The sequence below is a fragment of the Haematobia irritans genome, chromosome 2 (assembly GCF_050003625.1).
Source record: "Haematobia irritans isolate KBUSLIRL chromosome 2, ASM5000362v1, whole genome shotgun sequence".
Classification (NCBI taxonomy): domain Eukaryota; kingdom Metazoa; phylum Arthropoda; class Insecta; order Diptera; family Muscidae; genus Haematobia; species Haematobia irritans.
This window is the reverse complement of record NC_134398.1, coordinates 41,882,335-41,900,401: the sequence shown is the minus strand read 5'-3', so window position 1 is coordinate 41,900,401 and position 18,067 is coordinate 41,882,335. Positions and strand designations below refer to the sequence as shown.

Sequence of the window (18,067 nt, the reverse complement as noted above, 5' to 3'; positions counted from 1 at the left end):
CTCAAATTGACTTTGTTTCTATAGAAAAATTTGTCACTACTTTGTTTCTATAGAAAATGTTGTCAAAATTTTATTTCTATCGCAAAATTTGGCAAAATTTTATTTCTATTGAAAAAATTTGTCAAAATTTTATTTAGAATTTAAATTTTGTTTCTATAGAAAATTTTATCATAATTTTATTTCTATAGAAAATTGTATCATAATTTTATTTCTATAGAAAATTGTATCATAATTTTATTTCTATAGAAAATTTTCTCAAAATGTTACTTCTATAGAAAATTCTGTTAAAGTGTTGTTAAATTTTTTTTTAGAAAATTTTTCCATAAAAAAATGTATTAATAGAAAATTTGTCAATTCTTTTTTGTTTCATAGAAAATTTTCTCATAATTGTATTTCTATAGAAAATATTGTCAAAATTTTATTTCTATAGAAAATTTTGTCAAAATTTTATTTCTATAGAACATTTTGTCAAAATTTTATTTCTATAGAAAATTTTGTCAAAATTTTATTTCTATAGAAAATTTTGTCAAAATTTTATTTCTATAGAAAATTTTGTCAAAATTTTATTTCTATAGAACATTTTGTCAAAATTTTATTTCTATAGAAAATTTTGTCAAAATTTTATTTCTATAGAAAATTTTGTCAAAATTTTATTACATTAGAAAATTTTGTCAAAATTTTATTTCTGTAGAAAATTTTGTCAAAATTTTATTTCTATAGAAAATTTTGTCAAAATTTCTATAGAAATTTAAATTCATTCATGATAATTTTCTCATCATTCGTGAGAACCATCTTCTTAACCAACTCGAACCAGTCCAAGAACTCCTATCAAATACTTCCTGGTATTTGTCATAGGTGCTTATTAGAAGTCCTTAGAACTTCACTAAGCCAACCAACTCTATGTCATTAAATATTCTTTCCCATACATTCAAAATGAATCTGAACTAAATTTCTCAATTAAGGATGATGCTTTTTGATGATTATACTTGCCATAGAACATGTAAGATAAATTTCTCCCAACAAAATGAAATTCTACTGAATTTGATGTTTTTTGTTTTTTTTCATTGAGAATATGAGACATTAGTAAACTTCCATGTGAATGTTTAAACAAATGATATTCCCATAAAAATCTTGAAATCCTACATCTATTTACGCCAGGTTCATCTTCATATTCTTCATAAAAACGGGCAAACTTGGCTAATGAGATAAAGAACATAGAAGTTTTATGATTGTAATTAATTATCACCTGGTTAACAAACCCAATGGTCCCAACGGAGATGTGACGATGATGTTGATCATCATCACGTAAAGGACTTACCTACCACATACATTGAGGGACGACGGAAAGAATAAACGCCAATGCCTATTGTGAAATGTTGACAAAATCACACGAATGGGAGTTAGCTACACATAACCAGTGGTATGAAATCATATCGAAGCCATAACTAAAAATGAAACGTCGCATGTGTCCAGGAATTCGTGATTTCGATGAAACTGGTGATTTGAAAGAGGATTGCCTGAGGTTCAAAAGAGAACTGCACATTTTTATTGAAAGCAAAAGGGACGAAATGCCATATTTTGCAAACCAATGTGCTCCAATAAAGGCATTGGGATATAAATGGTACTTGATATTATGAGAAATATCATAAAATATAGAAACAACACAGAAAAAAAGTAAACTACATTATGGAAAAAAATTAACTATTTCGTTCGAAAATTGAACTAAAGTTTATTCCACATTTTGAGATTCATTAAATAAACGAAAATTTTCCGAAAGTTTTGGATTTTTAATTACCATTTACGAAATACATCTTTCTTGAAAAGAAAAAAATGAACTAAAAATAAAGAAAAAGTCTTTAGTTTTAACCAGAGCTGTGGAGTCGAGCCAATTTTGCCCGACTCCGACTCCAGCATTTTTCATCAATTCGACTCCGACTCCCACTCCGGAGTCGACACCGGGTAATATAACTAAATCTCATATTAATACCACTAATTGTTAGTTCTATTGTCGTATTTATTTATGTGTGCAAAAAAAGGTCTTAATTTCACATTAGATGCCAATTGAACTCTATATTTTAAATTTAGGGCAATGTTTAATAAATAAAATAATGATATAAATACCCATCATAATATAAGAAGATACCAACAGTATATGTATTTGTGGACCAAAATTATTGATACTATCTCAAATCCTTTAAATTTGTTGCGAGCTATATAAAGGTTTATATTCCCATATGCATGAATTTGAATCTGAATCGATTTAGACAAAATTGTATATACTTCTACAAAATCAATGTACTGAAAATTTAAATCTAACGTTATGGGACGTAACACAATTTTAACAAAAAATAAAAATGCAAGGAAAGTCTAAAGTCGGGCAGGCCGATTATAATATACTCTGCACAACTTTGTATTTAGATCTACATTTTGATAAAATCTCAAATCAGACTTCTACAAAATTTCGGGCAATATTTTGGAAATATTTATAATTGTTTAGACAATTTCGCAAACATGCATTTATGATTCATTCATTGAAAAATTTGAATTTTTGAGTCACTTCTACAAGTTTTCGACTTAGCAGTGAGTATTGTGTATATGGCCGTTAACAACCAGGTTGGCTAATAAGTCCCCGGCCTGACACATAGGTGGCGTCGCTAGTATTAAACGCATGTTATTTTTATATAGTACCAACCTTCAAATGATTCGTGTAAACATTTGACGTCTGTAAGTCAATTAGTTTGTGAGATAGAGCATCTTTTGTGAAGCAACTTTTGTTATTGTGAAAAAAATGGACAAAAAAGGAATTCCGTGTTTTGATAAAATACTGTTTTCTGAAGGGAAAAAAATACGGTGGAAGCAAAAACTTGGCTTGGTAATGAGTTTCCGGACTCTGTCCCAGGAAAATCAACAATAATTGATTGGTATGCAAAATTCAAGCGTGGTGAAATGAGCACGGAGGACGGTGAACGCAGTGGACGCCCGAAAGAGGTGGTTACCGACGAAAACATCACAAAAATCCACAAAATGATTTTGAATGACCGTAAAATGAAGTTGATCGAGATAGCAGAGACCTCAAAGATATCAAAGGAACGTGTTGGTCATATCATTCATCAATATTTGGACGTGCGGAAGCTCTGTGCAAAATGGGTGCCGCGCGAGCTCACATTTGACCAAAAACAACAACGTGTTGATGATTCTGAGCGGTGTTTGCAGCTGTTAACTCGTAATACACCCGAGTTTTTCCGTCGATATGTGACAATGAATGAAACATGGCTCAATCACTACACTCCTGAGACCAATCGACAGTCGTCTGAGTGGACAGCGACCGGTGAACCGTCTCCGAAGCGTGGAAAGACTCAAAAGTCCGCTGGCAAAGTAACGGCCTCTGTTTTTTGGGATGCGCATGGAATAATTTTTATCGATTATCTTGAGAAGGAGCGTTTGAAGGCCGAAACTGAGGCCTATTTTGAGGCAAAACCGAAGGAGTACTACCACAATGGTATCAAAAAATTGGAAGGTCGTTATAATCGTTGTATCGCTATTGAAGGGAACTATGTTGAATAATAAAAACGAATTTTGACAAAAAAATGTGTTTTTCTTTGTTAGACCGGGGACTTATCAGCCAACCTTACATAACTTTTTTGTCTAATATATACCACGTATGGACTAACTCACAATTTAGAAAACGATGTTAAGAAATTTTAAGATACCACAAACCAAGAAATTCGATTGTGGATGAACAATCTTTCGTAGAAGTTTCTACGCAATCCATGGTGGAGGGTACATAAGATTCGGCCTGGGCGAACTTACGGCCGTATATACTTGTTATATATTTGTCAAAATTTTATTTCTTTAGAAAATTTGGTCAAAATTTTATTTCTACAGAAAATGTTGTCAAAAATTTATTTCTATAGAAAATTTTGTCAAAAGTTTATTTCTATAGAATCGCCACGGTGAATTTGATCTTTGTGCAGCACTAACTCTATTTAACAATATGTCCAATTCTTAATTTATTTCCAAATCTATGGTTGACATGTCCCATTTGTTAAAATTTTATTTCTACGAAAATTTTGTCAACATTTTATTTATAAAACAATTTTTGCGAAAAATTTTATCTCTATAGAAAATGTTCTCAAATTTTTATTTCTATTGAAAATTTTATCAAGATTTTATTTCTATGGAAAATTTTCTTAAAATTTTATTTCTATAGAAAATTTTATTTCTATTGAAAATTTTTGCAAAATTTTATTTCTATTGAAAATTATTGCAAAATTTTATTTCTATAGAAAATTTTGTCAAAATTTTATTTCTGTAGAAATTTTTGTCAAAATTTTATTCCTATAGAAAATTTTGTCCACATTTTATTTCCATAGAAAATTTTGTCAACATTTTATTTCTATAAAAAATTTTGTCAAAATTGTATTTCTATAGAAAATTTTGTCAAAATTGTGTTTCTATAGAAAATTTTGTCAAAATTGTATTTCTATAGAAAATTTTGTCAAAAATTGTATTTCTATAGAAAATTTTATCAAGATTTTATTTCCATAGAAAATTTTGTCAAAATTTTATTTCTATAGAAAATTTTGGCAAAATTTCATTTCTATAGAAAATTTTGTCAAAATGTTATTTCTATAGAATCGCCACGGTGAATTTGATCTTTGTTCACCACTAACTCTATTTTACAATATGTCCAATTCTTAATTTGTTTCCAAATCTATGGTTGGCATGTCCCATTTATTAAAATTTTATTTCTAAGAAAATTTTGTCAAGATTTTATTTATAAAAAAATTTTTGCGAAAAATTTTATCTCTATAGAAAATGTTCTCAAATTTTTATTTCTAATGAAAATTTTGTCAAGATTTTATTTCTATGGAAAATTTTCTTAAAATTTTATTTCTATAGAAAATTTATTTCTATAGAAATTTTTGTCAAAATTTTATTTCTATAGAAAATTTTTTCAAAATTTTATTTCTATAGAAAATTTTCTCAAAATTTTATTTCTATAGAAAATTTTGTCAAAATTGTATTTCTATAAAAAATTTTGCCAAAATTTTATTTCTATAGAAATTTTTATCAAAATTTTATTTCTATAGAAAATTTTGTCCAAATTTTATTTCTTTAGAAAATTTTGTCAAAAATTTAATTCTATATACAATTTTGTCAAAAATTTATTTCTATAGAAAATTTTGTCAACATTTTATTTCTATAAAAAATATTGTCAAAAATTTAATTCTGTAGAAAATTTTGTCAAAAATTTATTTCTATAGAAAATTTTATAAAAATTTTATTTTTATAGAAAATTTTATCAAGATTTTATTTCTATAGAAAATGTTGTCAAAATTTTATTTCTATAGAAAATGTTGTCAAAATTTTATTTCTATAGAAAATTTTGTCAAAATTTTATTTCTATAGAACATTTTGTCAAAATTTTATTTCTATAGAAAATTTTGTCAAAATTTTATTTCTATAGAAAATTTTGTCAACATTTTATTTCTATAGAAAATTTTGTCAAACTTTTATTTCTATAGAAACTTTTGTCAGAATTTTATTTCTATAGAAAATGTTGTCAAAATTTTATGTACTATAGAAAATTTTAACAAAATTTTATTTCTATAGAAATACAATTATGTCAAAATTTTATTTCTATAGTATTTTGTCAAAATTTTATTTCAATAGAAAATTTTGTCAAAATTTTATTTCAATAGAAATACAATTTTGTCAAAATTTTATTTCGATAGAAATACAATTTTGTCAAAATTTTTTTTCTATAGAAAATTTTGTCAAAGTTTTATTTCTATAGAAAAATTTGTTAAAATTTTATTTCTGTAGAAAATTTTGTCAAAATTTTATTTATATAGAAATTTTTGTCAAAAATTTTATTTCTATAGAAAATTTTTTCAACATTTTGTTTCTATAAAAAATTTTGTCAAAAATTTAATTCTATACAAAATTTTATCAAAATTGTGTTTCTATAGAAAATTTTGTCAAAATTTTATTTCTATAGAAAATTCTTTTAAAAATTTATTTCTATGGAAAATTTTATCAAGATTTTATTTCTATAGAAAATTTTGTCAAAATTTAATTTCTATAGAAAGTTTTGTCAAAATTTCATTTCTGTAGAAAATTTGGTCAAAATGCAATGGTTGTCATGTCCCTCCTATTCATTACCCCCTTACAGCAGGACAACATGTGTATTGGCCCATAGGAATATTATTCAAAATTAGAAATTAATTAAAGTAAATTATTTTTAAGCATAATACTCCTCGGTGAGGGTACTGCCTTCGCATGTTCTATGATATATCCCCTCAAAAATCCGTAATTTCTTCCTACCCCCTCCAATAATTTTTGTTCCTTAAATTTTATGGTGAAAGAAAGGATCCGTCATAAATGAGAAACATTTCTTTTTAAATACTAACCAATTAAATCGAAGAAACACATTACCATGATAATGAGAGAGAATACTCAAAACTATGCAAGTGTACATGTAATACAGATAATAACTACAATTGGGAGCGTGTAGCTTATACCAAAGACTTGAGCATGTATATGTTACTCGTAATAAAATTCTTGAGTTTCGATTGGTTGATTTAGAGAAACGCCTCTTAATACTCACACCCACACATACATACTCACTCAAATAGTGAGTTTATACTAAACTCACAAGAGCATACATTTCTCATACACAACTAGCACACTAGCCTACCTGGCTGCCTGCCTTTCTTAAGAGGAGAGTTCAAAGATGGCTTGAAACCAATGCCCCTCACTTGTTTCATGTTTGTATAGCATGAATATAAACAAAAACACACAGCTTCTTGCCATTGGTAACACGTTATGGCCAAAAAAAAAGATCGTTTACGATCATCCAACGAAACGGGTTTCCCTTCAATACATTTTCGTAGGTGAGAAGAGAAGCTGTGCGAGATGGGGCCATAAAAATTAAGATCAGATAAGCGCATAATAAACTGGCTACGAACGTGGCTATGTGAGCTGCTATGGATTGAGTTGATGTAAGTGTCATAACAATGCTCCAAGGGATCATAACGTAGTTTGACGTGAATCTGAAACAACGTAAAAACGGCGGAGAAAGTTCTCAATAAAAATCGAAGTAAAAAAAACGATTTTTTTATAAAAAGAAAATTATTATAAATAAAATTAAAAAAAAAAAAAAACTATAACATTTTATGAGTTTCAAGTGATTTTCAACGATTTTTTGATACACAAAAAATAAATAAATTTAATAAAAAAAAAACTGTTTATTTTTATGAATTTTGACAAATTGCAAAATTTCAAGTGTTTTTTTTTCTCTTTTCGAAAATACTATGCACGATTTGACAATTTTTTAATACAAAAAAAATTAAAAAATATCTGTTTATTTTTATGAATTTTATGAAAAATTGCTAAATTTCAAGTGTTTTCTCTTTGCGAAAATACCATGCATGATTTGAGAATGGGATATAAACAATCGCTGTTACAACGTTTACAACATTTCGAAATGTCGTCTTATGAAAAACCACAAAACGATAGTTCAACGGAAACGGATACGGAAATACAAGCAGCAGCAGCAGCCGCCGGTGCTGCCACAGTTCATGTTACCGATTTTAGTATCCAACGTATATTGGGTGAATCATCAAGTGAAAAATCTCATAATTCTCCATCACCAAAAACCTCCACGAGTTCCATAAATCAAGATACACCACCAAGTAGTCCAAAAGTTTATGCTCCCATACCAACAAAATCTATAAATCCTGTGGATATTTTAGATTTATCCAAAAGTAAAGAAACCGAAACATGTACCAGAACAAACCATCCACATAGCAATAACTCAATGCCAGAATTTGCCTATAATAACTCCAACTTTGCTTTTCCTTATGGTGGTATACATCCCAATATATTGGCTGCCGTGGCAGCAGCCAATGCTCAGAAATTCTATGCTCAATTTTTTCCACACATGTTTCCCGGCGGCTTATATGGTCAAGTGCCTGTGCTGCGGCCAACACCGGCGGTATATCCCTCGAAGCGTTATTTTGCCCCCTATATTGTGAATAATGCCACAAACTCAACCACCAGCTTACCCTTAAACAACTCAGCGCAGACCCCTTTGAGTCAAGCCCCGTTAACACCACCCACACCCACCGCACAAAATCATCATACGAGTCTAAGTCAATCCAACACCCCCAATAAATATATATGTCCCCGATTGGATTGTTTAGATTGTTTGGATTTATATCATAAATCTCCCAGTGGACATACAAATTCGGGATATTCCTATCATCATCAGAAGACACCGATATTATCGCCAGCAGCTTCAACTGTTAGTTCCACAAGTTCATATCATTCAAAAACCCACCACCACAAGGATGTTTTACTCTCCGCGTCGAATATATCTTTAACAGCGGTAACCAATATACAAGTGTCCTCGACAAAGTCATCGCGGCCAACGGCTACGGATCATATAAATACACTTTTCGATAGCCGCTCTATAAGTAATCCTGAGGAGATAAGCTATAAATGTCGTATATGTGATAAAGTTTTTGGATGTTCTCAAACCTTACAGGTAAGTTCCATACATTCACACACACACACACAGATGGGATTTTATTAAAATTAAGTCAAGACTATTATTCAATAATACAATGAAACTTTTTCATTGGTGTTACGAATTGTTTTGTTATTTTATAGAAAATTCATTAGAATAAAGAAAACTTGCCTTGTAAAAAATTTATTCATTAATACAATGATACTTTACATTAGAATTAGGAAAAGTTTCATTTTTTTATGTTTTTGTATTAGGAGCGATTAGGAAATGTTTCTCTATTTTATAGAAAATTTATTATTATACCCTAAACCACATAATAGTGGTCAGGGTATAATAAATTTGATCTGTCAAAAAATTTGCCTACACTAAAAAAAAAACAATGAGCCCAGCAGGAAAGAAAATTTTAGTTAATTTTAGAACAAACAAGTATGTTATAAACGGCCGTAAGTTCGGCCAGGCCGAAGCTACTGAAGACTGTCATCCACAATCGAATTACTTGGGTTGCGGTAACACTTGCCGATGGCAAGGTATCTTAAAACTTCCTAACACCGTAATATATACCACATAGTCCATACGTGGTATATATTAAACTAAAATAGGGCGATTAAATACGTATATAATTAAGTTAGACAAAATTTTCTATAGAAATAAAATTTTGACAAAATTTTCTATAGAAATAAAATTTTGACAAAATTTTCTACAGAAATAAGATTTTGACAACATTTTCTATAGAAATAAAATTTTGACAAAATTTTCTATAGAAATAAGATTTTGACAAAATTTTCTATAGAAATAAGATTTTGACAACATTTTCTATAGAAATAAAATTTTGACAAAATTTTCTATAGAAATGAAATTTTGACAAAATTTTCTATAGAAATAAGATTTTGACAAAATTTTCTATAGAAATAAAGTTTTAACAAAATTTTCTATAGAAATAAAATTTTGACAAAATTTTCTATAGAAATAAAGTTTTGACAAAATTTTCTATAGAAATAAAATTTTGACAAAATTTTCTATAGAAATAAGATTTTGACAAAATTTTCTATAGAAATAAAATTTTGACAAAATTTTCTATAGAAATAAGATTTTGACAAAATTTTCTATAGAAATAAGATTTTGACAAAATTTTCTATAGAAATGAAATTTTGACAAAATTTTCTATAGAAATGAAATTTTGACAAAATTTTCTATAGAAATAAAATTTTGACAAAATTTTCTCTAGAAATAAAGTTTTAACAAAATTTACTATAGAAATAAAATTTTGACAAAATTTTCTATAAAAATAAAATTTTGACAAAATTTTCTACAGAAATAAGATTTTGACAACATTTTCTATAGAAATAAAATTTTGACAAAATTTTCTATAGAAATAAGATTTTGACAAAATTTTCTATAGAAATAAGATTTTGACAAAATTTTCTATAGAAATAAAATTTTGACAAAATTTTCTATAGAAATGAAATTTTGACAAAATTTTCTATAGAAATAAGATTTTGACAAAATTTTCTATAGAAATAAAGTTTTAACAAAATTTTCTATAGAAATAAAATTTTGACAAAATTTTCTATAGAAATAAAGTTTTGACAAAATTTTCTATAGAAATAAAATTTTGACAAAATTTTCTATAGAAATAAGATTTTGACAAAATTTTCTATAGAAATAAAATTTTGACAAAATTTTCTATAGAAATAAGATTTTGACAAAATTTTCTATAGAAATAAGATTTTGACAAAATTTTCTATAGAAATGAAATTTTGACAAAATTTTCTATAGAAATGAAATTTTGACAAAATTTTCTATAGAAATAAAATTTTGACAAAATTTTCTATAGAAATAAAGTTTTAACAAAAAAATGAAATTTTGACAAAATTTTCTATAGAAATAAAATTTTAACAAAATTTACTATAGAAATAAAATTTTAACAAAATTTACTATAGAAATAAAATTTTGACAAAATTTTCTATAAAAATAAAATTTTGACAAAATTTTCTACAGAAATAAGATTTTGACAACATTTTCTATAGAAATAAAATTTTGACAAAATTTTCTATAGAAATAAGATTTTGACAAAATTTTCTATAGAAATAAGATTTTGACAAAATTTTCTATAGAAATAAAATTTTGACAAAATTTTCTATAGAAATGAAATTTTGACAAAATTTTCTATAGAAATAAGATTTTGACAAAATTTTCTATAGAAATAAAGTTTTAACAAAATTTTCTATAGAAATAAAATTTTGACAAAATTTTCTATAGAAATAAAGTTTTGACAAAATTTTCTATAGAAATAAAATTTTGACAAAATTTTCTATAGAAATAAGATTTTGACAAAATTTTCTATAGAAATAAAATTTTGACAAAATTTTCTATAGAAATAAGATTTTGACAAAATTTTCTATAGAAATAAGATTTTGACAAAATTTTCTATAGAAATGAAATTTTGACAAAATTTTCTATAGAAATGAAATTTTGACAAAATTTTCTATAGAAATAAAATTTTGACAAAATTTTCTATAGAAATAAAGTTTTAACAAAATTTTCTATAGAAATAAAATTTTGACAAAATTTTCTATAGAAATAAAGTTTTGACAAAATTTTCTATAGAAATAAAATTTTGACAAAATTTTCTATAGAAATAAGATTTTGACAAAATTTTCTATAGAAATAAAATTTTGACAAAATTTTCTATAGAAATAAGATTTTGACAAAATTTTCTATAGAAATAAGATTTTGACAAAATTTTCTATAGAAATGAAATTTTGACAAAATTTTCTATAGAAATGAAATTTTGACAAAATTTTCTATAGAAATAAAATTTTGACAAAATTTTCTCTAGAAATAAAGTTTTGACAAAATTTTCTATAGAAATAAAATTTTAACAAAATTTACTATAGAAATAAAATTTTGACAAAATTTTCTATAAAAATAAAATTTTGGTAGGTTAATTTTGGGATCGGCTATATATAACTATAGACCGATATGAACCAATTTTGGCATGGTTTTTAGCGGCCATATACTAACACCACATTGCAAATTTCAACCGGATCGGATGAATTTTGCTCCTGCAAGAGGCTCCGGAGGACAAATCTGGGGATCGGTTTATATGGGGGCTATATATAATTATGGACCGATATAGACCAATTCCTTCTTGGTTGTTTGAGACTATAGTCTACAACTACATATGCCAAGTTTGAAGTCGATGGCTTGTTTCGTTCGGAAGTTAGCGTAATTTCAACAGACGGACGGACGGACATGCTTAGATCGACTCAGAATTCCACCACGACCCAGAATATATATACTTTATGGGGTCTTAGAGCAATATTTCGATGTGTTACAAACGGAATGACAAAGTTAATATACCCCCATCCTATGGTGGAGGGTATAAAAATAAATTAATTTTAGAAAATTTTAACTAAACTGCATTAGAAACGCCGATGCAAAGGGGAATTTCACAAAACTAAGTAAATATTTTTCGACAAATTCAAGAAAATTTACTTGAGGTAATTATTATTAGTTTTATTATACCCTGCGCCACACTGTGGAACAGGGTATTATAAGTTAGTGCATATGTTTGTAACGCCCAGAAGGAGACGAGATACACACATGGTGTCTTTGGCAATAATGCTCAGGGTGGGTCCCTGAGTCGATATAACCATGTCCGTCTGTCCGTCTGTCAGTGAACACATTTTGGTGATCAAAATCTAGGTCGCAATTTAAGTCCTATCGCCTTCAAATTTGGCACATGTTCCTAATTTGGGTCAGAATAGAACCCTAATGATTTTGAAAGAAATCGGTTCAGATTTAGATATAGCTCCCATATATATCTTTCGCCCGATATGCACTAATATGGAACCAGCAGCCAGAGTTTTATACAGATTTGCTTGAAGTTGTGTACAAACATAACACTTAGTCGTATAGTCAAGTGTCCAAAATTTGATTGAAATCGGTTCAGATTTAGATATAGCTCCCATATATATCTTTCGCCCGATATGGACTTATATGGCCCCAGAAGCCAGATTTTTCGACGAATTTGGTTGAAATTTTGCACTAGGAGTACAATTAGTAGTATAGTAAAGTGTGAAAAATTTGATTGAAATCGGTTCAGATTTAGATATAGCTCCCTTATATATCTTTCGCCCGATATGGACTAATATGGTCCTAAAAGCCATAGTTTTTGACCAATTTAGTTGAAATTTAGCACAGGAAGTAGATTTGGCATTGTAGCTATGCGTGCCAAATTTGGTTGAAATCGATTCAGATTTAGATATAGCTCCCATATATATCTTTCGCCCGATATGGACTAATATGGTCCTAGAAGCCAGAGTTTTGGCCCAATTTGTTTGAAATTTTGCACTAAGAGTACAATTAGTAGTGCAGTTAAGTGTGCAAAATTTAATTGAAATCGGTTCAGACTTAGATATAGCTCCTATATATATATATATCTTTCGATATATATATACACTCATATGACCACAGTGGTCAATCTTTTACTCCGATTTAATTGAAATTTTGCACAGGAAGTAGAATTAGCATTGTAGCTATGCGTGCCCAATTTGGTTGAAATCGGTTCAGATTTAGATATAGCTCCCATATATATGTTTTTCTGATTTCGACAAAAATGGTCAAAATACCAACATTTTCCTTGTAAAATCGCCACTGCTTAATCGAAAAGTTGTAAAAATGACTCTAATTTTCCTAAACTTCTAATACATATATATCGAGCGATAAATCATAAATAAACTTTGGCGAAGTTTCCTTAAAATTGCTTCAGATTTAAATGTTTCCCATATTTATACCCTTCACCACTACTGTGGTACAGGGTATAATAAGTTTGTGCATTTGTATGTAACGCCAAGAAGGAAAAGTGTGAGACCCATCATTTAGTATACCGATCGTCTTAGAATTAAGTTCTGAGTCGATTTAGCGATGTCCGTCTGTCTGTCTGGCTGTCTGTCTGTCTGTCCATCCGTCTGTCTGTCTGTTCATGTATTTTTGTGCGCAAAGTACAGGTCGCAGGTTAAGTCAGATCGTCCTCAAATGTGGCATAGGGTAGTTTTTTGGGACAAAGACAATCGCTATTGATTTTGAAAAATCGGTTCAGATTTAGATATAACTGCCATATATATTTATCCCCGATCTGGTCATAATTGGCGTATTTATCAACCGATGTTCTTCAAATTCAGTACATCCAAATATTTTATGAGTCTCGAAAAACTTGCAAAATATCTGCTAAATCGGTTCAGATTTAGATATAGCTCCCATATATATCTTTCGTCCGATTTAGACTCATATGACCACAGAGGCCAAAGGCTACTACCGATTTTCGTGAAATTTTGCATAAAGAGTAGAATTGACATTCTACCAATGCTTGGTAAATTTGATTCAAATCGGTTCAGATTTAGATATAGCTCCCATATATATCTCTCGTCCGATTTAGACTCATATGACCACAGAGGCCAAAGTTTACTACCGATTTTCGTGAAATTTTGCATAAAGAGTAGAATTGACATTCTACCAATGCTTGGTAAATTTGATTCAAATCGGTTCAGATTTAGATATAGCTCCCATATATATCTCTCGTCCGATTTAGACTCATATGACCACAGAGGCCAAAGTTTACTACCGATTTACGTGAAATTTTGCATAAAGAGTAGAATTGACATTCTACCAATGCTTGGTAAATTTGATTGAAATCGGTTCAGATTTTGATATAGCTCCCATATATATCTTTCGTCCGATTTGCACTTATATGGCCTCAAAAGCCAGAGTTTTATCCGTGATTTAGTTCAAATTTTGCACAAGGAGTACGTTTAATAGTATCGATAAGTGTACCAAATTTGGTTGAAATCGGTTCAAATTTAGATATAGCTCCCATATATATCTTTCGTCCGATTTGAACTTATATGGTCTCAAAAGCCAGAGTTTTGCCGTGATTTGGTTCAAAATTTGCACAAGGAGTACGTTTAACAGTATCGGTAAGTGTGCCAAATTTGGTTGAAATCGGTTCAGATTTAGATATAGCTCCCATATATATATATATATATATATATATATATATATATATATATATATATATATATATATATATATATATATATATATATATATATATATATATATATATATTTCGCCCGATTTATACGCAAATGACTACGGGGGCCAAAGTTAAACTCCCATTTACGTGAAATTTTGCACAGATAACAGAATTATTATTCTAACTATGCATGTCAAATTTAGTCGAAATCGGTTTAGATTATATATAGCTCCCGTTATATGTACACCAGAGTTGGGGAAATATGGTAGACTGTTTCATATTTTAGACCCATTTTCAATGAGATTTTCCTCCAATTGGCTGGATAGTTTCCACAGAGAATATATTTAATATGATATTTAAGTGTGTCAAGTTTGATTTAATTTGGTTCAGATTTAGATAAAGCCTCCATATATATATGGCCAAAATTCCCACACTTGACACAATTTCCACAGAACGGTAGAGTTTTAAATAAGGCTCCAAGTCGCCCGACTTGACCAAATAATATATCGCAACCCATACTTGACTATATATCTTGGCGGGATCTAACCAATATCCCTGTAAAGTCGCCACTGCTAAGTATCAAAAATTGTAAATATTACTAAAATTGCCCTATATCTCGAATACATATGTATCACCTGATCAATCATAAATGCTCTTTTCTATAGTTGCATTAAAATTTCTCTCGCTTCATATTTCCATGGTGGTGAAGGGTATAATATAGTCGGCCCCGCCCGACTTTAGACTTTACTTACTTGTTTTTTACTAACATTGTGTTCCACCCTAGTGCATTAGCCGACTTAAACTTTGAGTCTATAGATTTTGTAGAAGTCTATCAAATTCTGTCCAGATCGTGTGATATTTAAATGTATGTATTTAGGACAAACCTTTATATATAACCCCCAACACATTTGACGGATGTGATATTATATCGATTTAGATATACAAAGTGGTGCAGGGTATAATATAGTCGGCCCCGCCCGACTTTAGACTTTCCTTACTTGTTTTATTAAAATTTTATCAATCAATTTTTTAATTAAATTGAAAGATGATTAAAAATAGTTTTAATCAATCGAAAATGATTGAAATATAGTGTAGTGATTAAAAATGGTTACGTTTTTAATTAAAAAATTAATTGCATTTTGCAATCTACATCACTTGAACATTTAATTGAATCATTAAAAAATTAATTGAAATTTGCTAATTAATACAATCAATTAATTTTTAATCAAATATTTTTTTGATGCCCAACTAAAAGTGTGATTGATACAATCGTTTTCGTGATTGAAGACATTTCAAATGAAAAATTAATTGGATCAATTAATTTTGTGACTGAATTAGTATAAAAATCTATTATATAAAAATCCATTATTCCAATAAACATTTTAATTAAATTAAAAATATATGGTCTTGTATTGATACTATTATTTTCTTTGAACCTAAACAAAAAAAAACTCTGTATGGTTAATTTTTAATATTAATTTTAATAATTTCCCTTCTCGTTGCAGGCTCACGAGAAAACACATAAATCTCCGCGCTATGAATGCACCGATTGTGGCAAAGGATTTTCTCAGCTGCGCAATTACAAATACCATCTATCAGTACATCGGGGAACCAAAGAATTTGCTGCCGAATGTCCTGAATGTGGAAAAACATTCAATGACAAAGGCTATCTAAGTAGTCACATGAAAATTCATCGCAATAAAAAAGAATATGAATGTCCGTATTGTCCGAAATCCTTTAATCAACGTGTTGCCTTCAATATGCATGTCCGTATACATACCGGCGTGAAACCCCATAAATGTACCGAATGTGGTAAACGATTCTCGCGGAAAATGCTACTCAAACAGCATATGCGAACACATAGTGGCGAAAAGCCATATCAATGTTCGGTATGTGGCAAATCGTTTGCCGATCGCAGTAATATGACCCTGCATCATCGTCTACATTCGGGCATTAAACCGTTTAATTGTCCCATATGCCCAAAGGCCTTTACCAAGAAACATCATCTGAAGACACATTTGAACTATCACACCGGTTGCAAACCGTATGTGTGTCCACATCCGAATTGCAATCAGGCCTTTACGCAATCCAGTAATATGCGAACTCATGCCAAAAAATGCCAATATAGACCGTTACAAATGGGACAATATCCGTCTTCCTCAACGGTGGCAGCAGCAGCATCGGCGTCAGGAGGTGGTGGCCAGAGTACTACAGTAGTCACAGTTAACTCGACTATGCAGTCAACATTGCCATTAGCTGCATCTGCCACCAGCTCTGCGCAAAGTTTATTGCTCAACTCCATTTCACGTTTACCCGCCACATCAACGACCTCTGCATCTGGAACCAATGCCAGTAATCTGTTCCACAATGGCAACGGGAACATTCCATTCATACCTGCAACCACTTTATCGGCTGGAATTCGGATGTTATCCACTGTTAGTTCAACTGTTCCAGCACAATCTGCAGTATTTCCGCCTGCCCAACAGCCTTTATTATCAACATTGCGTCCGTTTTGAGAAGATAAGTGGCCCAATCTGTCTGTCTGTCGAGAAGGTTGTGAGTTTGTCAACACCATCATTCATATGTCCATTGTACATTTAAACACCCGTAATTAGTGAGGTTGTAATGTTGTTACTTTTTCCTTTTTTTGTCCATAAACACTGGAAAAAACTCAAGTTGTCTCTTTAAAAATTGGTATAATATTTCATTTCCCAGAAAAGAAAATCATTTTTTACGTGAAATAACTATAGAAAATTTTGTCAAAATTTAATTTCTATAGAAAATTTTGAACAATTTTTTTAAAGAAAATTTTGTCAAATTTTTTTCTATGGAAAAATTCGCCAGAATTTTATTTCTATATAACGTTTTATTAAAATTTTTATTTCTATAGAAAATTTTGTCAAAATTTTAATTATTCAGAAAAAATTGTAAAAATTGTATTTCTACAGAAAAAATTATTTCTAATTAATTAAATTTTGTCAAACATTTATTTCTAACGAAAAATTGTAAAAATTGTATTTCTACAGAAAAAATGTCAAAACATTATTTCTATAGAAAATTTTATCAAAATTTTATTTCTATAACAAATTTTTGACAAAATTTTATTTCTATAGAAAATCTTAACAACATTTTCTTTATATAGAAAATTTTGGCAAAATTTTATTTATATAGAAAATTTTGGGAAAATTTCAACTCTATAGAAAATTTTGGCAAAATTTATATAGACAATTTTAGAAAAATTTTATTTATATAGAAAATTTTGTCAACATTTTTTTTTCTACACTAAATTTTGTGAAATTCTATTTCCATAGAAAATGTTGGCATAACTTTATTTCTATAGAAAATATTGGCAAAATTTTATTTCTATAGAAAATTTTATCAAAATTTTATTTCCATAGAAAATTTTAGCAAAATTTTATTTCTATAGAAAATTTTGGCAAAATTTTATTTCTATAGAAAATTTTGGCAAAATTTTATTTCTATAGAAAATTTTG

General features: G+C 28.8%; 1 protein-coding gene across 1 annotated transcript; it reads left to right on the top strand.

The window, feature by feature from the left end:
- The first annotated feature begins 7,432 nt into the window (after nt 1-7,432).
- On the top strand, nt 7,433-17,089 carry LOC142224538 (uncharacterized). Its single transcript, XM_075294319.1, has 2 exons — nt 7,433-8,554; nt 16,079-17,089. Exons 1-2 carry the CDS (start codon nt 7,433-7,435, stop codon nt 17,087-17,089), a joined length of 2,133 nt encoding a protein of 710 aa, XP_075150434.1.
- The last annotated feature ends 978 nt before the right edge of the window (nt 17,090-18,067 follow it).